Source organism: Gavia stellata, chromosome 18 (genome assembly GCF_030936135.1).
Source record: "Gavia stellata isolate bGavSte3 chromosome 18, bGavSte3.hap2, whole genome shotgun sequence".
Classification (NCBI taxonomy): domain Eukaryota; kingdom Metazoa; phylum Chordata; class Aves; order Gaviiformes; family Gaviidae; genus Gavia; species Gavia stellata.
The window spans coordinates 8,179,734-8,204,933 of record NC_082611.1 but is presented as its reverse complement, the minus strand read 5'-3'; the positions used below and the strand labels follow the sequence as shown (position 1 = coordinate 8,204,933).

The 25,200-nt window shown below is 35.6% G+C and overlaps 1 protein-coding gene across 3 annotated transcripts in view; it reads left to right on the top strand.

Moving 5' to 3' along the window:
• TRRAP (transformation/transcription domain associated protein) overlaps positions 1 to 25,200 on the top strand; it is a 96,690-nt gene that overhangs the window by 55,173 nt on the left and 16,317 nt on the right. Inside the window, exons 53-64 of one of the 3 annotated variants that reach the window (XM_059826699.1) lie at positions 788 to 925; positions 1,318 to 1,430; positions 1,923 to 2,058; positions 8,037 to 8,228; positions 13,276 to 13,471; positions 13,790 to 14,055; positions 14,816 to 14,916; positions 17,681 to 17,882; positions 19,031 to 19,195; positions 21,709 to 21,799; positions 23,472 to 23,617; positions 24,385 to 24,646. In XM_059826699.1, the coding sequence (XP_059682682.1) occupies positions 788 to 925; positions 1,318 to 1,430; positions 1,923 to 2,058; positions 8,037 to 8,228; positions 13,276 to 13,471; positions 13,790 to 14,055; positions 14,816 to 14,916; positions 17,681 to 17,882; positions 19,031 to 19,195; positions 21,709 to 21,799; positions 23,472 to 23,617; positions 24,385 to 24,646 (2,008 nt within the window). Of the gene's footprint in view, positions 1 to 787; positions 926 to 1,317; positions 1,431 to 1,922; positions 2,059 to 8,036; positions 8,229 to 13,275; positions 13,505 to 13,789; positions 14,056 to 14,815; positions 14,917 to 17,680; positions 17,883 to 19,030; positions 19,196 to 21,708; positions 21,800 to 23,417; positions 23,618 to 24,384; positions 24,647 to 25,200 lie in introns of all 3 variants that reach the window. The other 2 variants (XM_059826698.1, XM_059826697.1) reach the window with 2 other exon arrangements.

Sequence of the window (25,200 nt, the reverse complement as noted above, 5' to 3'; positions counted from 1 at the left end):
TGTGTTTAAAGCTTGTTAAAGTAGCGTTGATTTTTTTTTTTTTGGTGAAGAAATTCCTGTCCTTATGAGTTTGTGAATACAGACACTTGCAACATTGACTCCTTCGTGTCTTACTTCTCATGCTTTTCTTTCATCTGTCATTGATATTTTCATATTTTTCTCTCTTTCTCCCTCTTTTCCATCTGCTTTTGACACTAATTCTCTGCAGTGCTATAGAACAAGAGGAAACCATTTCTTCCCCTAGTTTTAAATTTTGAGTAGAAGTCTGTATCGTCTCTGTCTCCCTCAAAGGGAGTATGGTTTCCCTAATCAAGTCTGTTCATGTGACCTTAAAGAATTATTACCTAAACAAAATTGAGTTCCCTGTAAACAAGTGCTGTTTTGTTTAGTTTGTAGTTTGTCAGGTCTACCTTGTCATGTTTGTGATCAGCTGAGGAAGCTAAATATTACAGATTCATTTTACATTAAAGACTGAGTTGTTGGCTTGTTAAACAATTTTGTTTTCTATGATTTGATCTGATATATTAGGGAAGACAAGCAAGAATCAATGTACAAGTCATAGGGTGGTTTTTTTTTTTTCTGTGTGGCATGTAATGCAGTGTTGTTCTTCGTACTTGGTTGTTACTAATTGCTTGCCTTCTAGAGTTTTAAAAAGAGTTTATATAAACACTTCTCTCTTTCTATGTTTTTTTCAATTTGCCTCAGTGTAGAACATGTGGTTTTGCTATCTACTGTACTTTATAATGACAGCTTGACTGTGGAGAAATATGTGTGCTTAACATTCTAGGAAATCCTGGATTCCCTTGCTGAGCTCTACTCTTTGTTACAAGAAGAGGATATGTGGGCTGGACTATGGCAGAAACGCTGTAAATTCCCGGAGACAGCAACAGCTATTGCCTATGAACAACATGGCTTTTTTGAACAGGTACGCTTTTGATATTAGAAACGATTTGGGTAGTTCTACTGTCAGGATGAATATTCAGGTCAACAAGCAAATATTCTGAATATTAATAAACAACTTCAGTCTTCTGAAATAAAAAGTGCCACAGCTTCTGTACGGGCTGAAGTAGTAGTTTAAGGCTATGCAATACCTAGATAAGGTGAGATTTTTGAGCACATCCATCAGTTTTTCATGACATTTGTAAAGCTGCTAAATGTTGACTGTGCGCAGGAATGAGTTAACACACTCACTTTACTTTTTTTTTTAAAGTTAGAATTTATAAAAGTTTTCTTATCTTTTTTTTTTTTAAAGAAAAGAATGTTGACTTAATGTGTATGTAGCAGATGGAAAAATAAAATGGTTTGAATTTTATTTAGGCACAAGAAACTTATGAAAAAGCAATGGAAAAGGCTAAAAAAGAGCATGAACGGAACAATGCTTCTCCTTCGATCTTTCCTGAGTATCAGCTCTGGGAAGACCATTGGATTCGGTAAGACTTTAAAGCTGATGTGGAACGAGTATTTTTACCCTGCAATAGAAGTAAAATACCCTGCTGGTTTAAAGCATTAGTTACAAGAATAAACTTAGTTGAGGACTTAGCTCAGATATAAAGGAAACTTAGGGGAATAAAAAAAGCTATTTTTTACTCCCTTAACAAACCCTCAGAAGTGATATGCCTGAAGTGTTACAAAAATGTAATTTGCTATTGGTGGAAACAGACTGGAGCTAAAATTTGATTTTCCTATTTAAAAAGATTGTCTGGGAGACACAAAATGTAGCTCTTCTCTGTTCACAGATTTCTGTATTATAACTGGTAATAACAAAAAATTTTCCTGTCTGGATAAAACTTTTGCAGTCTTGCAAAGCTGTTCATAGACAAAGAGATACGCAGATAATATTCTGATACACAATATTTATAGTCACTTTTATTGAAATTTTATTTTTTTGGTAACCAACTTGACAATAATTTTGATTTTCTTAGTTGCTCAAAAGAATTGAACCAGTGGGAACCTTTGACAGAATATGGCCAGTCAAAAGGCCATATAAATCCTTACCTGGTACTGGAATGTGCATGGAGGGTCTCAAACTGGACTGCTATGAAGGAGGCTCTGGTGCAGGTGAGAGGGCTTTTTATGCTAATGTTTAGTTTCTTTGTTCATTTTACTGATTACATTTCTAACAAGTCATCATTACAGTTCATTTCACAGACACAGTGAACTGCTCTTTGGAAGTTTTCTTTGATGTCCCAGCACACAGCGGGATTTTGGCAATTGAAGCATGTCATTTCAACAAACTTGGTTCTCTTTTCTATCTGTTTATAAATCTGTGTTATGTAAGAAATTTAGCCAGGGCAGGTGAAAGATATGGTGGATGTTAATGAGGCATTAAAAAGCAACAAATGCTTGCCACAGAAGTGTGTGCCAGCAGGGATATGTGGAGAAACTTAAAATGGGACCCTTGCAAGTATATGGTATTATCTACAATAATGCAATATTGGGGAGGGACATTTTTTGTATTTTACACCTTTACGGGAACAAATATTCCTTATCTGAAAGGGAATAAAGTATGAAAATACATCTGTTGTCATCTCCCTGTCTGTGGGCAACATAACTATGCTTCCAGGTGTAAAAGGGCAAAAAGCCATTGCCTGTGTTGTTTTTGTTTGTCTTAGCACCTGAAAGGCAAAGCCAAAGTGTTCTCAACTTTTACTGTCAAAACTTGAAACTGCTAAACACAATTTATTCTTTTCATCTCCACAGTACATGAAGGGGAATTAAGACACGTATGAAAATGTGAGGGTCAGGGACTTGTCAGCTTAATTTGGTTTACATTAAATACGCTAGTGTATCTGAGGAATATTTGTAAGGCTGTGTTTCAGGATCCTTGTTAAAAAATTCCTGAAAAAGCAACACATGAAATCTCAGTTTCAGTGTTGATTTGTTGGTGTGGCTGGTGTACACTGCAGATATCAGTAGTTATTGTTTTAATGAAGACAGTGACAAATTTAAAGTTCTTTATAGGTGGTGGGAAATGTATTGAGATTACTTACTTGGCACCTGTTGGTTTTCTTGTTTCTTGGATTTTATAGCCATGCTTAGCAGAAGCATCATCATAGAATCATAGCATCGTTTAGGTTGGAAAAGACCTTTAAGATCATCAAGTCCAACCATTAACCTAACACTGCTAAGTCCACCACTAAATTACGTCCCTAAGTGCCTCATAGAAGGTTTATATATGTATAATAGAAGGTTTGTTGTTCTTCCAGTAGCAATGATTTTCTGTACTGTCTGTCTAGGGATTGCTTCCTGTATCTGTCTTCTATTGCTTTCTTTCTAAGTACTCAAATACTTTATTACTGCAAATTATCTGCTAGATTTCTAACTTTGTTCTCACTTTGAGTCCACTTTAGTTCCGTTTAAAATAAGGGTCATTTGATTTTTGGAATGTGTCCATTACATTTAATTTTAAAATATCTTGGGAACACCAGAGGTTGGAGCCAGTGCGATCAAGACTGGAAAGTGGAGATCTAACAAGAGATGAGGGACAAGAAGACCAGGTAATGAACCTCAGGCAATGAGCCTGAGATTGAGAAGAATATGAGGTGAGGATGAAGGAGGTTAAGAGTACAAATTTGATTAGGAGTGGCAGGCTTAACAGGGTAAATAGACTGAAGCAAGAAGTTGAAGAAAGTGATTTCCTTTGAGAAAGTATAAAGGACTTGGTAGAGGAGAGAGAGGGTGTTGCAGGGTGCATCAATGATACTGGCTGTGCAGGAGAGAGGGTTTGAATTCATTGACAGAGAGATGGGGATTGGACTTGAACAAGATCACTGGGATTACAGTAAGGGATAGGTTACTTCCTGGGGTGAAAAATACTTTGATTTTATGAAAGTAGGTTTATAAAGTAAATAGAATCATAATGCATAAGCACAAGGGCACGCTTAGCTTTTAGATGATTGACTTCAAATGTGTTCCCCAAACAATTTTTCCTGTGTGTAATCTTTATACTGGAAAGCATACAAGTGAAAATGCCAAGACCACTTAAAAGAAAGAGTAGGCTTTTGTGAAGCGACACTGTTTAAATCTAGAGTCTTTACTGAGAAAAAAACAATAAAGCTAAAAAGTGTTTTTATCTCCTTTCAAGTTGTGACAATTAGTGGTAAGTCTTGTGCTAGAAGTAAATATAATGATTGTATAGACTTCTAGATATATATGTTTATGACAGAAAGTGCTGAGGCTTTGAGATAGCACTGCTAGTAGGAGTTGTTTCTTCTAAGTTCCTTATTTGATGTTCTGTGGAATCAGAAAAATTGAATTTGTAATTTTTTGATGGTCCAAGGTTTCCTCAGAAGCTTAATGCATTCATGATTATACTTTTAATGTAAAGTTTACAGAGTCATAAAATAGTTTGAGTTGAAAGGGACTTCTAGAGGTCATCTGGTCCAATGCTCCATTCAGAGCAGGGCCCAAGCAGATCAGGTTGATTTGTCTAGTAGAGTTTTAGTATCTCTTAAGAATTGAGATGCCACAGCCTTTCTGGTCATGTTTGTGATCTGAAGGAGCGTAGATGTGCCCTGCCTGTTATATGTTGTTTTAGAAACCAGCACAGTACTTAGCTTCTTTTTTTAGAAACTAAGGAACATGTGTATGGCAAGTGAGGTAGTTATCATCTTCATTTGGTAAGGGATAAAATGCTTTGTTTGTACTTCCCTGCTGTTGACCTTCCTGATTCATTACAGAGTTCATTATTGTGTTCTGCTTGTAATTCATTTTGCTGAACAACATGCACTTGTAAAACATTTAACCTTCCCTTTGTCTTTTCCTGGGTTTCACTCATGAGACTGTGTATTCTGTGCTATCCGTGTGCTCGATGAATGAGTACTCCCTAAAGGTTTGGCTGTTATGGAACAGTTTGAAGGCAGGGAGCAAAGTACATACAGAAAATAACATTTCGAATCTGGAAGATCTTTTTTCTTTCCAAGTGTTCATAAACATTTTCTTTTTGTGTGTGTGAATAAAATTTATACGGCCAGGGAAACATGCTGAAAATGACCCTCCACTTTCTGAAAAGGTGCAACAGAAAATAGGGAGGGAGGTATTTCTATCTGAGAGCAAATTTTGAGGAATTCTTCCATGTGCAAAAAAAAAAAAGGCCATATTTAGGTAACTTCCTCCTTATCCTCTCTTAGGTGTCATCTTCCCAACTGTTTTAAGAACCATCCCATGTGAATAAGCTGGTGATTATTGTGCTTGAGGTTGCTGTAAAATGTCAGGCATCTTGGGGTTCGTGGGACAAATGACAGAATTCTGTGTTGGAGTCACCAGTAGACTTTTCTGGGATTTTTTTTTTTTAAACTTTGTATGTGGTATCACTGTTCTATAGAAGATTGAATTTAATTTTTTTTTTTTTTTTTTTAAGTTTTAAGGAAATATACTCTCTTTTCATGGTAGGTAAAGTTGTTAATGTAGAAACATAAACCAGATGTAGAACTGAAATCTGAAAGGTGAGAATACTGCATTAAATCACAAGTGGAAAGGAGCTTGCTGATCTTCATTGCACTGTTGCTATGTAGCGTGACATTACTGGAATTACTCTGCTAAAGATGCCAGAGTTTGGAATAAGGGGGTGAATTGCATATTTAAAATATAATTTTACTGACAAAGCTCTGAGCAGAGCCTTAGGCAGTATTTTTTTCATACTGTAGAGAGCCAGAAGCATTAGTCTCTCACTTCATTGGGGTTCATTGTTTCATCAGTACTGTTTAAGTTTTGAACCAATACTTACCAGTGAAAAGTATTACGTGTCAAATTGACAGTTGACTGTCTAGTTCCATAATATTTGCAAAAGATAAAACATGATTATGAAAAATGCTGAGCATCCTTTAATTCCAGTATCTTGCAGGATTAAGTTCCTATATACAAAATATCCTAACAGCATGCTTCATTGTGACAACTGAGTCTCGCATGATAAGTATGCCGAGTTGTATGTCTCTCTTACTTTCTTCAAAATCAGACTGAATATTACATTTTTTTAAATGTAGTATGTTTATTCTTCTGCAACACTTTCTCTTGTCAGAAGGGAAAACAGGTGGATGCAATCAGTATGTTTTGCTTTAAAGGCCAAACTATGAGAACAGTAAAAGTTGTTTAATTAATTAAAGGTGGTGTTGTCTTTTGATGGAACCTAAATTAAGGGTGTCCAACCATTGCAACATTTGAAATGGAGTTTTTCAGTATTTGTAGTACTGATGGTTCAAATTAAATAGGTGTCTCTAAAGATGGATTTTATAGTTTATCAGGCCATGTGAAGCCAAATCTATAAGTAGCAAGCTACATATGCTGCAAAAATTACCTTATAGGTTATATTTGAATTTTAATTAACTTCTTTTGTTCTTATAACAATTGGTATTTTGTATCCTATTTAAGTATGCAACTTCGGTGTCTAATTATATAAATAATATTATTTGAGAAACGTTTAAAGTCTGAAATAAGAACTGTATTGTACAGTATATTATAAATCTTCAGTTCCAACAGAATTAAATAGATCATGTCTGACAGGTTCTGGTTTTGGAGATTTGCAAGTTGAGTAGAAGTGACAACCAAGAGTAACTGCTGATATGCATTAGCTACAGTTATATTAAATGAGATATTTTCAGTAATGAGACATTTACTAAATGACTAAGGAGAAGATGCAGCAGAAGCCGTAAATGGAGCTTTTGTGGCTCTACTCAAATTCTTGTAAAGTGTTAGGATTTGCATAAGTGTTAGGATGTGAAAGAATAATTGATTGTGTGCTATACTCGCTACTCCAATTTTACTGGTATTCTTTAATGTGGCTGTTTTTTATCAAGTTCCATGGTTGATTCACAAGAGAGGTCAGAAAGGATGGCAAGTATATATCAGTTTTCGTAAATCTTTGTGAAACATGTTTAATAATCTGCCTATTGAAGTTGAGCTATTAAAATAGCAAGTGGCCTTTGATAGGACCCAAGACTCATTTCCATTTGCTCACATTGCCATTGTGTTTAATGATCCAGTAGATAATGTAATAAAGAAAGAGATTATTTTCACTGTGTAAGTGTAAGGTTGCTACCTAGCAGTTTCTCTTTGCTGGCTCAGGCGTAAAAGTCAGTTGAGGATAACAGAAATAACAGTTGTAATGGTTAAGATACAGTATATCAACAAGAAGATAATGCAGAGGGGTTTCTGTGTTGCATGTCAAACCGTAAAGGGTTTGATGTAAAGCAGAAGAAAGAGAAGTCAAAAAGTTCTAGATTTAAGGCCTACAGTGTCAGCTAGTGAGCGTTGGCTAAGTGCAGGTTTACTGTAAAATACTCACAGAATTTATTTGCTAGACAATTTAAGGATTTTGCTGTTTTTAGTTGGCATATTTCTGCTGTTCCAGGATTTTAAGAAAATGGTTTAAAATTACTTTTTACATGATTTTAGCACTATGACCTGGCTTTGCACCTGTACTCAGAAATTACTTTGACATAAATGGGAAGGTTAGTTGTAGATGACTTTATTATTAACTGTTTATTCTCGTAAACTTCGTAATTGCCCGCTCTAGGACATTATGAAGTATAATGCTGGCATAATGTGCTGACATATAGGGATGGGATCCTGTTAAGTGAGAAGTTGACATTACTTGTTCTGGAGCCCCTGAAGCATTTCAGAGGAGTATGTGTTAACTGCTGAGAAGCATCTTTTTTCTTTATACGGGGTGAATTGGTTTGCAGTGAGCTTCATGCTCCTGTTGCAGGACTACTTTCAGTTTGCTCAGCTGTCTCTGAGCTACACTACAGTTGTCAGTGTAAAAATACCCTAACAGCGGGTTATATGCAGGCACTTTTGCTCTTGTGCTGAATTTGCAATTTATTTGCTATCCTGCCCTTGCCAATAACTTTAATAGAGCCAAAACTCCTATAATGACAGAATTTTTGATATTTTAGTCTGATATTTTTAAAAATTGAGCTGAATTTATAAAAAAATAAAACTGAGTGTTTGCTTAAGAAGGCTTTTAAAAAAATAATTTTAAAAAATCTGCATTTGAGTATTAATAATCTTTACTAGACTTTTTTCCATTTCATTACCAGGTGGAGTTGAGTTGTCCAAAAGAGATGGCATGGAAAGTGAATATGTACAGAGGATACTTAGCAATCTGCCATCCAGAAGAGCAACAGCTCAACTTCATTGAGCGTCTGGTAGAGATGGCGAGTAGTTTAGCTATTCGGGAATGGCGAAGGCTTCCTCATGTAGTCTCACATGTTCATACTCCCCTTCTCCAGGTAAGAATGAAAAGTTTTTTATTGCCAGTTATTTTCCAGTAGCAGGTTTCAGGACTTTTAGTAACTGTGAGCGTAAAATATTTTACTGTATAGTACTGATTGGTTTTTTGTAATGGTATTTTTTTGTTAAAAGTTGCAGAATGTGCATTTTTATTTGGATTTCTTTTAAAGTTTTTATAGTTTACCTGAATCTGTTCTGTTTGTGGCATAGAGAGGTAGCTATATAAAAATTGATCGGATGGCTCAACTTTTTTTGTGGGCAAATGCATAATGCACTGCAGTACTTGGAGATCTTGAACATTCAGTGGGTTCTGAAGTGAGGTCCATTTTGGGTGGGTATATTACTACATTATGTTATGTGCAGAAGTGTTGACATAACCTCCTAAGTATTCTTTCCAGTTAAACATGTTAAATGCAGTAAGGAATTTTGTCAACTGTAATGTACTCCTATTTTTTTTTGTTTGAATTTTTTTTTTTTTTTTAAAATCTGAGCTAACTGTTAATGCCCTGTAAGGGAAAAGCGTATTTAGAAATGCTGGTGTTCTTGAGGAGTAGTGTTCTGAGCAGGCTGAGCAAGTTCTGAACATCCCCGTGCCTTAAGCATTAAGGTCAGAGAACCAAAAACTGTAAAAAGTCTTGTTAGTGAAGGACTTCTCAGGTGAGCACTACTACCTTTAGGAAAAATACTGTAGGTTCTGGCCAATGTGAGCCTTACCTTTTTTTTTTGTCTTTTCTATATGATATTGCTAAATGTTTTGATTTGCATCAGGGGAAGGAAGTAGGAAGGAATCTAGGCTTTAAGTATATCATATTTCTCATTGGACAGGGAGCTAATTGTATACAAGTTCCGCTGAAAAGGTGAGTGGGTTCTATTAGATAAAGTACCTCAAAGCTTCATGCGTTGGTCTTCAGCTTTATTAGTTGTCCAGCTAGCTCATTTGGCAGGTTCTGTTCAACATTACATTAAAATCTTGTAGTAATGTTGTAAAAAGAATTCCCATGTTGAATGCCATTGCTTCACAGAGAGATGTTGTGGGTTGGGAAGAGTCATCTCTGCTCCCCTCATCTAATCTGATGCCAGCTACAGGAAATAAAATTCCTTTGGTCTGAGCGGAAGGCTGTATTTCAGTAATGCCCCTCATCTACATGTGGGTGCACGTTGTCCAAATTTAGCTGTGCTGAATGAAAAGGTTATTGCTTCCAAATGATTGGTTCATTTTAATTCCAGTCGGCTGTGGAGCACTCATGTGATAGGTCAGCTGGAAGATTTGAGTCAGTGCTAACCTCTGTCAGGGGCCTTTTGCTGAACTGAGAAGGAATGGACTGCTTGAATCAGAAGTGGATGGAGCCCTATGGCCTTCCTAGTTTGTGATCTGAAAGAGATCTAGATGCTTTCTGGACAAAAATGAACAAAGCAAGCATAAAGTTTTGAGAGAAGCTTGTTCCTAAAGTAGGGGCAGAATTCTGGCAATGAAGCAGTGAGCTGGCCTTTTCAGAATGGAATGAGGGACAGCTAATGAATTTGGGGTTACAAGAACTTCAAAAACAAACAAAACTCCCAATACCTCCCCTGAAAACAAATGAAAAAACTCTTCTTAAAAGTTGAGTATTACCTAATCTTAAATAGCATAATTCTTTGTCAAGAACACTTAAAACAGGGGAAGAAGTTTGTAACTTGAATTTCATACTGTCCTGTAAAATTACTGCAGTGTATTGCACATGACTTTTAACAGCGCTGATGTTCAAATAAACTCTTGCATGCATCCTTGAATCTGTGACTTATAAAGGATGAGTAACTTTCCAGTTGGATAACCCAGTGCATACACAGAGGATGGGCAAAACTAATATTTTTTGTGCCATTTTTCTACTTTTTTCTTTACTCTGTTATCTATTTCTAGGAGAAAGTAGAGCTCGCTGGCTGCTTCTGAATCATAAAAGCATTTTGCTCTCAAAAGGGGGCATGCCATTTTCTATTTCTCTAAAGGAGCATGCTTGGAATAAGGAAAGTAAAAGATTACTTACTTTTCTTTCATTCTTGCTAAACAGGTTCTTAGTGCTTATTTAAGTACACCATATTTTAGCCCTCAAATCATTAAATATTACAAGGCAAAGAATGTACTATTTTCCAGCATTTATTTAAACGTAAACGGGATTAAAGATGCTCTTCACCAGGTACATCTTTATTTTGCTTGTGAGAAATCTTTTATTTTGTTCATGCAACATTGACAATTCTATTTCAAGACAGGATGTGTTTAAATCCTGTGCTTTTAGTCTTTTCTTTGGCATACATGTTACTCGCAAATGGCCCACTTAGAAAATTAGGGAAAAATACTTGTTCTTGTCCTGTCAGGAAGAGCTTGTAAGAACTTGAGACCATTTTTTTCGGATCTCTAAAAATACTTTTGTGAAGCAGCTGGCACAACTTTGATAATATAGAATATGCATTTTAATTATTATGTGAGATGAAGTAACACTTATTACATGGTGAAAAATGCATGGCTTATATCCTTTGCAACTTTTACACATATTTCACCGTAACAAAAATGGACTCCGGTTTCCTTTTGAAATCTATGAAATGTCAGCACTTACACAGCATGTGATCTGGACAAAACATGCCATGCATTTGTCATTTAGGCTGACTGTGTCCCTGTTTCGGTGTCCCAGAAATGCATACCTGACGAAGATTAGCTCTTGTTACTGTTGAGGGAACCTTTCATCTGTGGGGGAGAAATTCTGGAATATGTCTCAGTGCAACCCAATCTGAATTTTCATAACAGGGATGCATTTCTTGATGGACTATTGCTCAGAGAACTATGAGTGAACCTTACCTGTAGAAATGCAGAGGATCTTGCTTTCTGAGTTCTGTTTGATATAGTGGCTTCTGTAATTCTGTTTAAGATCAGTAGTTTTACCCTGCGTTGTTATGCCTGGTGTGTTTCATAAGCAACTAAATCTGTGTGATCTAAGGTACCTCTACTAAAATGACTGTACTTGTGGATAGAGCTTACACAGCAGCCCGTACCTCCGTACTTTAATATGAGTCAATGCATCAGATAAAGTGAATAAATACAGAAGTTTTCTCCGTATTGAGAGGAAGTTGTCAAGTAAATAGGTACAATGTTTCATTTGTTTGAGCTGATACAATACAACTAGAAGTCGTCTTGATGAAATTAATTCCTTCCTGCTAATTTTTCATGGATATTTCAAGTTTTTCCTCCCCTAAGACTGGTGGTATCTGCAGCATGGAAGGATTAGTATTGCTAAATAAAGTATTTAAATGCTTTCAGATATCAATTAGAGCAAGCTTTTAAAATAATCTAGTATGTATATATCCCTCATGAAGAAGTGATAAATTAGTCAATGACTGACAGAGGTACAAATGCAGCCATGAATTTGCACTGCAGTAATTACTTTTTTTTAATATCAGATAGCGTGTGATTAAATACCTGTGAGAAAATTAAATTTAAGTGATGAATTGGTGTAGGATGAAGGTTAAGCTATTGTGAGAGCTGATACTGAGGTGATTGTAGGAAAATATTACTTTGTTTAATTTATTTTATTTCAAGAGATTTCACTCTGTAAATTTGGACTGCCTTTTTTTTTTTTAAATAGTTATCTTATTTGGTTGATTAACAATGAATACAACTGCTATCTGCCAAGAGGTAGCTTAGAGAATACTACATTGGTTTTATTGTACCTCAGGTAATTAAATTCCGTTAAAGTTTCTGGGCCTTTTCTTCAGGTTGTTGAAGTTCTAACAAAATGTCTGCTGCCTTTAGTAGGTTTGAGATTACTGCCATCTCCTGTTTGTTCCTCTCATTAATTTGAGGATAGTAGATATCAGTGAAAAACCATACTTAAGTAACTTCTCAAAGCTAAGGTCTTTGCAGAATATGTTAGTAACACCTTCAGGAGCACACAGGTAGTATTTCTGTACATTCAAGTTTCTACTAAGAACTCAGATCATGACCAGGGAATTTATACTAGTAAGTTCTGTTAAAAGTTTCAGTTTTTAATTATTAAAAGTTCTGTTAAAAGTTTTGTTTAAGGTCAGTATTATTACTTCATCCTTGTATTTAGCACACTCTGTGTATATGTGTGTGTGTGTATATATGTATGTATGTATATATACTTGTGCTTTTCTATGATGAGGGTTAATGCAGCAAGTGCAAACCTGTATGCTAGAATTTAATTCTAACCTGTGTTTAGATGTGTGTGGGGAAAAGGATGGGGGTGAAGAGAGAGTGTAGATTCCAGTAAAAACTGTCTTTCCTTCGGTGTTTGTGTTTTTGTGGTTTTTGTTTTGTTTTATTTCAGGGTTTGTATTTTTTGTTAAAGAAAAAAAAAAAATGCTTCCTAAAAGCAAGACACTACCATTTGAGCGGTAATTTGTGAAAGCACTTGCAGTTAAAAAGAAAAGAAAGGATGAGGGAATTCTTATCTTAATACTTTGAAGGAAAGACATGTCATAGTTGACCAAAGATAAACCTAGCAAGCAAACCCATGGTATTATAGGAAGAACACATGAAATACAGATCAGTAATGTCTGTTTGCAACCAAGTAATGTTAGGGCATGTAGGTTTTGTCAGAATGAGGCGTGCATGAAATAAACGGCTTGATACTTGTACTCCATCCCTGGAGAAGAGGCGAGCCTGAAGTTATGCAGGGACCTTTTGCAAGCATGTAAGAAAGTACTTTATGGCACCTGTATTTATTTTTTAAAATAACTTGTTTATTAAGACTAGCAACCCATTGGTATAAATTCTGTGCTGGTGATTCAGTGGATGAATTCAACATTTTAGTCAATTCCTAAAGTGTTGAATCAATCTTACGGATTTTTTTTGCTATTTTGTTAATGATTAGGTTGGTTAAAGGTCATCTATACAACTAATAGACAGGTCCCTAAAACAGCATAAATAATTTCATCTTTACTTGATCATTTAAAGGTGGCATCATTCATAGAGATCTTTTTCTGACTTTCTAACTGAAATTGGCCAGCTTATTGTACTATCCTTTATGATAATTTATATTGTTTAATGTTTTCTAGGCAGCACAGCAAATAATTGAACTACAAGAAGCAGCCCAAATAAATGCAGGATTGCAACCAACTAATCTGGGGAGGAACAACAGCTTACATGATATGAAGACTGTTGTAAAGACTTGGAGGAACAGGTTACCTATTGTGTCAGATGATTTATCTCACTGGAGCAGCATTTTCATGTGGAGACAACATCATTACCAGGGTAAAACTGCCTGGTCCAGCATGCATTCATCATGTAATTTTCCAGACAACACATTGTTTGAAATAAGTTCTTTGTTGTTTTTTTTGTTTGTTTGTTTCCCTTTTTTGTTTTGTTTTTTTGTTATTTAAACATACAAGAATGTTGTTGATTTTTGTCAAATGTTTGTTTTTATTCAATTTCCATTTAAGTGTTTCATTATCTTAAGTCATCGTTTCATATGTATTGCTGTGTAAGATATTTCATATGTATTGCTGTGTAAGATATCGCTGTTTATAGAATTTAATTTATAATGACAAACGTCTCATGTTTTGTTTCTAGCTATTGTAACTGCATATGAAAATAGTTCTCAGCATGATCCTAGTTCCAATAATGCTATGTTGGGCGTTCATGCTTCTGCATCAGCAATTATCCAGTATGGAAAGATAGCTCGAAAACAAGGGCTGGTCAATGTAGCTCTGGATATACTGAGTCGCATTCATACAATTCCAACTGTGCCCATTGTGGACTGCTTTCAGAAGATTCGCCAGCAAGTTAAATGTTATCTTCAGCTGGCTGGAGTCATGGGCAAAAATGAATGTATGCAGGTACGGTAGCTCTGTCTCTGAAGTTGTTGTTGGAACTTGAAGGATTACAGGGGCCATCAGATACATTGATTTAGATAAACTGGTTGTATACAGAACAGGGTCTGAATTCCGTTGGCCATGTTCTACTGTGCATAGAGTGTTGTTTTAAGTAGTGCTGTTAGTCAAAAGCAGTCACTGTCCTCTTTGAAGTGAATTCTGTGATGACTATATTAAAAATTAGTCAAATAAAAAGTAAAGGGGAAATATGTTTTTTTTGAAAACCTAGAAGATAGATAAGTGGAAGGGACTTTGAGAATTATATTATTTGCAATAGGAAGAAACAACACTATTGCAAGGCTAAGTGAAGCTATAAGTCAGTTTTTAGTGTCTGACTCATGAATGATGGATGCTGGCATGTTGAATTGAAATCGTATGTGTTGAAAGGAAAAGATGTGATTGTAGGCAAAACCTACTGACATATGATTATAAGGGGACCTTATAATAATAATAATGTAGTAGAACATAATAATATAACATAAAAATCAAGGTGGAAAAGATAACCCATCACCTGATGAATGTTGTCTAGTATCTAATAGTTTTGCATAGGCTAGTGGAAACTTAAAATTGTTGTCAGTTCAGATTTTTTAAAAAGAAAATTAGATATTAGAAACTCATGCTATTAAAATGTCAAGAGAATATTTTGGCTGGGTTTTTATGGCACTTTCATTTTATTAAAACCTTCCATTTTAGAAGGCTTTTCTCACTAAGGCTTGTTTAACAGGGTCTTGAAGTTATTGAATCAACCAATCTGAAGTACTTCACCAAGGAGATGACTGCTGAGTTTTATGCATTGAAGGGAATGTTCTTGGCACAGATTAACAAGTAAGTATGTTGGCTAGAAGAGGCACTAGCACACATCTGAGAAAAATGCAGCTGAAGTATTTCAACACAGTATTTGAGCAGGAGAGTTGTTCCATATGTTTATACCAGCCTAAAATTTGTCACAACTATATAAGAAAGTAGAAGTATATGTGAGAGTTCCTTTGCAGTTTGAAGATGTAATGGTTGGTCATATTTCCAAGTATTGTAGGAAAGAACTAGTTAAAGCAAACATTGCATGAGTTCTTTTTTAAAAGTTTTATATTTCAAGGGGTGAGATGGAAAGAGGCAGGGAGAATAGGTTTGTCCAAAGCTTTGCAACTTAAGATACACTTTCCCCCCCCCCAATTCTGTGAGTACTTAGACAAACTGATGTCTAACTGACGTCTTAGTGTAGTTGACAAAAGAAGGTTGCTTTAATTATGTTCTTAATGTAAATATCCCATCTGAAACCAAGGGAAAAAAAAGTTCAGTCTATAAGCTTACAGCTACTTAAACAAAATCAGCCTACCTCTTTGTTTCTGTCATTTCTATTTCATTATTCATTGTATATGTCCCAGTAATAGCTGCAAATGGTCAAGGCATAGCAAAATGTGTGGTGGCATAGTTCAGAGTGCTTAGACAAATCCTGTGTGCCATGCAATATGGAAATGCAACACTCATTTCAGATAATTGAATTGAAAAGACTAACGTGATGTGCGTTGGAGACATCTTTGTTGCAGCAATTAAACATGTAGGTGCAAGCCTCGCTTTCACACAACTACTTTTGTAATATTTTTGCTTTATGCTGACAGGCATCTTACTATTTTGAGGAAGATCTCTCTTTAATTCAGTAAACAAATATCTCAGCAGTCAAATTTTGTTCAGTGATGCCAAAAAACCCCTTCAGATTTCAACAGCTTTTAGTATGCGTGGTATTTAATGGCAGTATTGCTACATGTTACATACGGGTGCAGTAATTCCTTTACCACTACACTGTGGACACTTACGGAATGAAATCCATAGGTTTTTAAGCTGTACACTGCAACCTCTCATAGCAATTTAAGTCAGGTAATGATGACTATCTTCTTCTGTGGATACAAGAGAGAATTTTAAATAGGCAGAATGTAATTACTTTGGAAAGTGCAATTGGCTTTTTTTATGGCCATAAGTGAGCTTAATTTCAGTTGAGGTGTAAAGAGAAGGAAGTGTACCTACCCCATCTTTTTTTTATTTTTATTTTTTTAAATTCATGCAGATAAAGTAAAAGACAGCTAAACTGTCTCTATTCATTCTTTTGGGATAGAATGGATAAAGGTTTCTGTTTAAAACATGTTTCTGATGTACTTACAGTTTCTTAATTTTGCCAAAAAACATACAAGCATTTTTTTAGCGCCGCAGTTGAGGTCAGGAATTTAGGGAGTTTACTGTTAGGAACAATGGCAGTGTTAAACCTGAGAATGTGTGACTACTGATTACCTGCGTGTCAACTAAACTGGAAGTTAAAGGTCACCTCTGCTATTGCATCTCCCTGTGCTGCCCATTTGCTGAGCAAGGTGATAGAAACCATTTTAAAAAAGTCATCTCGGGTGTCAGGAATGACGGATTGTAGAGAAGGAGAAAAGAAAACTGACTGAAAAGCCCCCTTTTTATAAAGGGGAAGTAGTGATACAAAGTCATCTATCAGGCTGCTGCTGTGGTAGTTCAAAACCTCAAGCTAGGGTGTAGAAAGCCTCTGAAAGCAAGTAACATAGAAACTAATATATACTCTGAAAGACAAAGTTGCTTTCCTTTTTATTGTTTTGCCTCAACAGCTAGTCATTTTAATTTATCACTGTAATCCTCCAAGCTAATATTTTATATAAAAAATACTTTACAGTTAATTTAAAAAAAAACAGTCAAACAAGCATTACATTACTTTTTTACTGTTTATTTCCATGCTTGTTCTGTAAGGGAGAAGTGGAGCGCTTTCTAGTAATAAGGAATCTTGGAATGCATTAAAAGTTACTTCATTTCAGTAATGTGTATGTGAGTTTTCTCATCCTTTATTTTTATGCCTGCAAAGTTACATGGATTCAAGGGCTGTATATATATTGGGATGAATCTTGCCAAATTTTGAACTAGGAACACTTGAGGAAACCTAGAGAAGACTTCAGAAGTATCAAACAAATAATTTTGGTTACCAAGAACTACATGATTAACCTTCATATTCCTTCACTTTTCCTGTTGAAAAATAGACTTCTAAAGCTGTGGGGATGAGGAACTGAATTTTTCCAGATGACGTTGATTATAAATTTTTTTTATGATTTGGGTGGGAGAACAGTAAATAAAGATGTAGTCCTCCCAAAAGATAGCTAATATAATATATATTGTTATGCATAATATAATGTTGCTTTTTCTTATTCTCTTTTATGCTCAGGGGAGGAGTACTTCTAAATGCGTTTGCTTCTGCTCTTCTTGTGTTATCATTCGTTCTTCTTTCTCCCAGTATCGTTGCTTGGGTTGCAGTTGCAGTGCACTGGAAGTTTTTAGGTTTTTTCAGGGAGTGTCTGGATATCTTAGATGCTTAGGTAATTGTTTCCATTATGAAGCATTTATTTTCATAGGTGCTGAACTTTAAGGAAAGCTGAGACAAAACAGTCATAAGAGACCTCACAGAGAACTTAATGGAAAAATATCATTGAGTAATAAGAAAGTAATGGAGTACCCTATCAGAAATCTGACTCTTACCTAAATTAGTAACTTTTTGTTAGTATAAAACTAATATTCTTACTTGGTCACAATGCAGGTCTGAAGAAGCGAACAAAGCTTTTTCTGCAGCTGTGCAAATGCACGATGTGCTAGTGAAAGCATGGGCAATGTGGGGTGATTATCTGGAGAATATCTTTGTGAAAGAACGTCAGCTTCACCTGGGTGTGTCTGCTATTACTTGTTACCTGCATGCATGTCGTCATCAGAATGAGAGCAAATCAAGAAAATACTTAGCAAAGGTAAGACCTAGATGTTTGAGAAAGAATTGGAGCTCCACCCCTTCAAAAAAGGCTGGGATCATGTTCAGTGCCCAAATTTGTGCAATTAGAGAAGTATCAGTTACTGATGGAAAGCTTTAATTTGGACTGAAAGTCTGCATATGGTTGCTGTTGGGTCATTGCATATAACTCATCGTGGGTTTTTCTACTTCGCTGGGATGTCCGGGTTGATTTTTTTTTTTTTTTTTTAGGGTGTGGAACCTCTTTGTGGGAGAAAGGGGACAAATCATATTCAGCATTTCTAATACATAATGCAGTGAAATATCTGTGGAAAGGCATCCTTTGGTGCTTTAAAAAGTAACATAATTTGATGTCTGTTTATTATTACTATGGATAATTCATATTAACTTTTACCTCAGTATAGCATTTTATTCCAAATAGGCTTTTTCTGTAAATTTTTACTCTAATTCAACAATTTCAGCCAAAGTTCTTTGTGTTACGTATTTCCCAGTTTGGGGATATTTACTTGAATCTCTCTTATGAAGAAAATCTCAAAGATGATAGCAGACTGTGGAAGACAATCTATTTTGAACATGAAACAAACACAGAAAATTTTTTTTTTTTTAGATTGAAGGTGGCCTCCATAGCACTCTGACGTTTATTCTCCCTGTCTGGTTGCATAACTGTTAGCGATTTTTAGTCAGTGCTTAATATATTTGCATTTAAATTAAATTGTAGAAAAAGTGTCATTAGGGGTGGACAGTTAAAATAATTAAAAACACCCAAAGAAATAATCAAGCTCTTGCTTCAAATTTATCTGAATAGCATATTTTAAGTTCTATAAACACGCCTCATTTTCCACCCATTCCCCCAACCAAAAGCCTAAAGAACTTGTGGAATGCAGTCATGTTCATTGGCTTTTTTCTGTCTTGTTTCATAGCAAGTAGTACACTTAAATCTATTTTTTACATCCTTTAAATATTATTTCTAAGGGAAAAAATGACATTGGCCAGGCATAATGAATGTAAGTTCTTGTGTCTGAGGAGGCTTTGACACTTACAAGGACTCCACTATCATATTAATAAAGTATCTGTGGGTTTTTTCTGCATCATATGATTGACGTGTCTTAAATTTAGGCCCTGAGATGTCCTCTTGAAATTCTCTTTTAGGTTCTTTGGCTACTGAGTTTTGATGATGATAAGAACACTTTGGCAGATGCCGTAGACAAGTACTGTATCGGTGTCCCACCCATTCAGTGGTTGGCCTGGATTCCACAGCTGTTGACATGCCTGGTTGGCTCAGAGGGCAAACTCCTTCTGAACCTCATTAGTCAGGTAGGTACAGATGATGATCACTAATTCTTTATTGTCTGTAATCCTTGTTTTCAAGATGAGATCGAAATATTTTTCAAAGCCAATTAAGAAAATGCTAAGCTTTAAAAATGCTATTGTTTACAACTGTTGATGAGTTAAGAAATGCTAATTTCTCTCTATAAGTAGAATATTTTAAACTTCAAAGTGAGTGTTACTTAATGAGATTAAATGCAGTGAAATTGTATGCCATATGTGCATGAGGCATTATAGCTTTCCCTCTGGAATTCTATTGATTACATTTTTCTGAACATTATAGAACACATTTAGAAATATATAGTTAAATGCTTGTAACGTAGGAGGAGGGATAAGGAATTGGTAGCTTTAGTGACAAAAGGGCAAACTATTTAATTAGTTTTAAAAAACAAGGCTCTGTCTGTCACCATCAGAAATCTTTACCGGGGCTTTGTAAATTTTCACTTGAAGTTTAGCATGACAAATGGTTACACAAATAAGGGATAAGGTTTAGGGAGTTAGATGAAGAAACTGACTTCCTGGATTTGTACCTCTGAACTGGCAGATACGAGTTTTGATTAATCTCGCTTTGGCATTTTAGGATTTTACTGCCTCTTGCTGTCTGCTCTGAAGCAGAATCTAAGAATAGAACATATACCTGTATCTCAGTATAAAGTTGGTTTAAGCGTGTGTGTAGACTAAGGGAGAATAAGTGACTAATTTCTGTTAATGTATTTTTAGATACTGTTTTGTTATGGCTTAGTGTGAACAGGGTTCAAACATCATATTTTCAGAGGTGTTAACTGTTCATGGTCTAACTTCAGCTCTGTTTTAGCATGCACACAACCTGGAAGCATTTTGATGTTTGTTCATTCAGGTTGATGTAAAACAATTGTGAAGTCGTGTTAATGTACAGGTGAACATACGAAGCTGTCTCATTAGCCTGTACCCCAGGCCACTTCTGTCTGCCGTACTCCACTGTTCCCTGAAAACTGGCAAAGGACAGCTGTTGTGTTGAATTCCTCACAGTATTCTTCTTTCCTTCCCCCCACTCTTGATTTTTGACATACAGACTTGATCCGCGTGGGTCCCTTCCAACTCAGGATCTTCTATGATTCTGTGATATCCAGCTCCTTTTATACTATCCCTTGTCTTTGCTCTTTCAAAGCTCTGAGAATGTGTCTTTTTGTAGAGAGACCATATGTCCTTGTGTGTGTGCATGTGCATTGATACTTGTGTACATAAATCTAGGTGAATATGTGTGTGCGTATGTATACATATGTTTCCTTCCCTCTCTGTCTGTAAAATTAAAATGAAACTTTGAAGACACCATGCACCCAAGCAGCTTAAGAAAGCGAAGTAGTTAAGGCAAAATTTCTGATGCATATGGCTTGGGTATTGTCTTGCAACACCATGTGCTCAGCTGTTTCCTGACAGAATACAGAAAAAACTTACTTCAATGAGTGTGGAAGCTTTTTATTTGTTGAGATCTGTATAAAATTTTAAAAGTGAGTGCCTACTCAGAAGTCCTACTGTAGTTGGAGCTTAGGCTCATAAGTATCGCAGGTATTTTTCTTTATCTTGCCTTTAAATTTCAGGTCCATAGAAGGAATATAAAATAAAAAAATCACCAATTTTTCTGTGTTACTAATTTAAAACTCTAAGTTTGCAGAAGTACTAGAACCTAAACCTTAACAATTCTTTTCAAATAATTTACTCTTGAATTACAGCATGAAGCATATGTGTGTCAGGTTAGTAATCTGCCATAAATATCGTATTACTGAACAGTTAAATGCCATTGCAAAATTCCTACCATTTACCATACCCATTTGGACAGAGGAAGAATCAATGATTTAGTAAAATTGTGGCTGGAGAAGCCTCTAATCATGTCTTAAGATGTGCTCTATCGTGGGTAATACTTAAACATGTCATTTCTTTTCTTTTAATAGATACTGAGATTTACAGATTTCAAAGGGGATGCTGAATGTTAATATCTCTGTAGCTTTTTTTTTTTTTATGGAAACCATAAAATCTTTTTTACTTTTGGGTGAAATTGGTATCCCCTTACATTAAGTGCCACAATTAGGTGGAGTGAAGTTACTCTCTAATGGGCCGCCTTATCAAGTATCATGGGGCTCACTGGGAATTGTGGCCTAATTTAAAGACTAACCGCTGTCATTATGTCTGTTTTTCTCCCATTATGTACATGAGTAAGATCTTTGAACAGGCCCAGCTGTTACTCTGGCATTATGCTGTTTTCAGGTTTATTAGGCAATATGATCTGGAAGCCCTAATTATGTAATGTCCTAACAGTGTGTGGAGGGAGCTACCATTTCATTCTCTTCGGGTTTCTGTTACTGAAAGAAGCTTTAATTTCCTAGTTTTCCATAAGCTTTTATTTAAAACAAGGAACTGATTATTACTTATTTGCACTCATTTACACAGAGAATCTGTACATGTTGATCTGACCTATAGGCAGTTTTCCTTAACTGAGAAATATGTATATGTGTATCTCCAAATAGGTGGGAAGAGTCTATCCCCAAGCTGTGTACTTCCCTATCAGGACCCTCTATTTGACCTTGAAGATAGAACAACGAGAGCGCTACAAAAGTGGTGAGCTTGAAAATGATCAAATTGTTTCAGCTCTTTGTAACTTAGTTATTATTTTGAGTTTCATCTAATTTTAGTGGGAAAATAGATTCTCTAGAAAACATACCAACTTACCAAGGCTAAGGAAAAAAATTTTTTATAAACTTTGCTTTCATTAATTTGTTTCTGTGAAGTTAAATATACAGATGGCTTCAGCTCTCTTGAATTTTCTTGAATAAAATATTCACCAAGAAGAGTTTAATCTCCTTCATTCTCACGCCACCTTAATTATTGAGAATCACATGTTCTTTACTGGATTTTTATTTTTAAGAATTGGTGGAGAGGTAGAAAACTCTTGGATTACAAATACAGAAGTGTCATAGTTTTCTAAGATGTTCTAATCTAATTCTGATTGGAAGCATGAACTATGCAACATTCAGTTTCTTTTCAAATGAGTCAAACGTCTAAAAATAATTTAACAAAACATGAGTTCATGTAACTCAAGTGAGGTAAACTGCTTTCTTTGAATAATCTGTACTTTAATGTCTCCATAATAACTTCTTGTGGTGAATTTTCAAGGAAAATGAGCATATAAGTTTACACAAAAACAATTTTAGCTTTGAAGAAATGTTTGGGAAGTGGGTAGAACATTAAGCAACTTGCACAACACTTCCTGCCCCCCCCCCCCCCAAGAACAAATCCTATTTAGAATTATTATGTCAAATGATTCCACAGAATTTAATTGTTCTTTTGTCTCATATAATCTCCTGGGAATCCCAGGAGAGCTACTTGAAGAACCCTCCCTTCTGTTCTGCATTCTTTGTTACAAAGTGCATTGTTTATTTAATTGCCCATTTCACTTGGGAATTGGTTCACTAAATTTCTGCATAACATTTTAAAGGGCACTAATTAAATAATATCTTACTTTTCTCTGGGTGCGCCTCTGAAGGAGGAGGAGATGCCCACATACTATAATACTTCACTACATTCCCATCCAGCCACAGAGGTTTCTGTGCCAAATATGTCATATTGCCACATGCCCATTTAGCGATAACCAGTAAAATATTTTCCTATAGGTTCTGCCACAAACTACTGCTCTGTCAGTGGGTTGTGTGAAGTAGCGGGGGGTCATCTGATAAAGCAAAACTCTCTGCTTAATCCCTGTCTGATGTCATCATAATGCAAGAGATCAGTTGTACTAAAAGATACACTCTACAACAATTTGTGTGTTGTTGGCACCAGCATGTTAATTATTCAGTTATGTGTGAGAGATCTCCCAAAAGGGAGGGGAGCAAAACCCCCATAATTAAAATAATTTGATCCTATATGAAACAATGTCAGTTATGTCAAGAGCATCGTTTGGTAGTGTAAAAGCTAAGGCTACACCTCCTGTATGTTTTTGAAGAGTGTTTATATTGCTCTAAGTTTGGGAAGTCTGTACCATTGAACAACATTTGGAGAAGAGTTTTCTTTCTAAAAATCAAATTTTCTGAAATTCAGTAGGTAATACATGATTAATACTTAATGCAAATCTAAAGCAAATTCTTGGAACAGTTTATTTTATAGGCAGTTTATTGATAGAGGCATGTATCAAGTTTATGAAAGATAATTTTTTTTTATTTTTTTTTTTTCCACTTTCCAGATTCTGGGCAACAACAGCCAAGTTCAGTTGGAAATCAGTCCCACTCTGCCTCAGATCCTGGGCCAATCAGAGCCACTGCACCAATGTGGCGATGCAGCAGAATTATGCATATGCAGCGAGAATTACATCCAACACTTTTGTCTTCTCTGGAAGGCATTGTAGATCAGATGGTCTGGTTCAGAGAGAATTGGCATGAAGAGGTATTTGGCTTTAATACACCTTCATATGTACCTATAATCTAAGGAAAAGTTAGCTGCAAAGTATTTATCTAGAATTATTTTTAAACATTAAAACATAACTATTTGTTTTGATTAGTAAACTGATGTATTTGTAGAAGTGATTGGTCTGATGGGAGTTTTAAGGAGCTTGTTTTTTTCTGGAAGCAATACAGAGGTTTCCCAAAATTATTAACTTGATGAATGCCTCTAGGATTTAAGCTTTTTTTTTTGTACTGACTGAAAATTTATATTCTTAAATTAAGTTTCACAGATACTAGTTTCCTCCTTGATTTGGTGGTCTATGACAGGTGGTGGTTACTGTCGAAAGTTTGAGTTACAACAGAGAGTAAGATGGACATACCACTCCACTTCTACTTGCCTCTCAAAGTGTCGGGCTATTCTGTTCTGTCTACCTAGCACAGTGTTTGTTTGAAGAAGGGTTCCTCATATTGCATCATTTTCTAATACATCGCACAATATTAAATCTAAAACTTAGCTACTGTTGGAAGAGCAAGGTGTACTTTGTGATGCAGCATTTCCACTGCTCAGTTTGTTCATTTGCAGTGCTAATAAGAATCAGTGCTGTCATTCTGATTGACCCTCTGATGCAATTTTTTGATGCAGTTTTAAATAAATGTTTCTGAGAGGATAACTTTACTATATAAAATGCAATGTGGGAATAAATCCTTGGTGTCAAATCAGAAGGCCTAATTTTCCTGACTATTTTGTCTTTTTTTTTTAATCCTCAGGTTCTTAGACAACTGCAGCAGGGCTTGGCGAAGTGCTATTCAGTTGCCTTTGAGAAAAGTGGAGCCGTTTCAGATGCCAAAATCACTCCTCATACACTAAATTTTGTCAAGAAGTTAGTCAGCACTTTTGGAGTAGGTCTTGAGAACGTCTCTAATGTGTCCACCATGTTTTCTAGTGCAGCCTCAGAGTCACTAGCTAGGAGGGCACAGGCAACAGCTCAAGATCCCGTGTTCCAGAAGTTAAAAGGGCAATTTACAACAGGTAAATGTTTAAAATGTTTCTTTAAATGTAACTTCTCATCTCCAGAGAAATTTCCCCCCCCCAAAGTTCAATTGTGAAGGCATTCTGCTTTTTTATTCTTCTTCTGATATTTTTTCTTCAGAGAAAATATGGAAAACAGCACCTTTCTGTCATTCAGAAAACCTGAAATAGTTTGTCTATTCCAGTCTTCTGTGGAATAATAAAGATAATTCAAGTGAAAAACAGACATCAACTTAAAGAATGAGTGTATTCTTGTATTTTTGTTACCTAAAACTGTGGTCAAATCACATATGTGTTTAAAGATAAATTAGATTACTTCACTATAATATTTTTGCAATTTGCATAGAACTGCCTCCTATAAATGAGGGACAATAATGATCTCTATTTTACGGTGATGCCAGAATTTAATGAAACTTTCACTGCGGAACTCCGAACCGACAGTACTGTGTGAAGTCTTTCAAAACAGCCTACTTCTGATGAGTAAGATTACTTTTAGTGTTTTTGATAACTAGATTATAAAAATCCTATTACAGAGCTTTACATCATCGTTACAT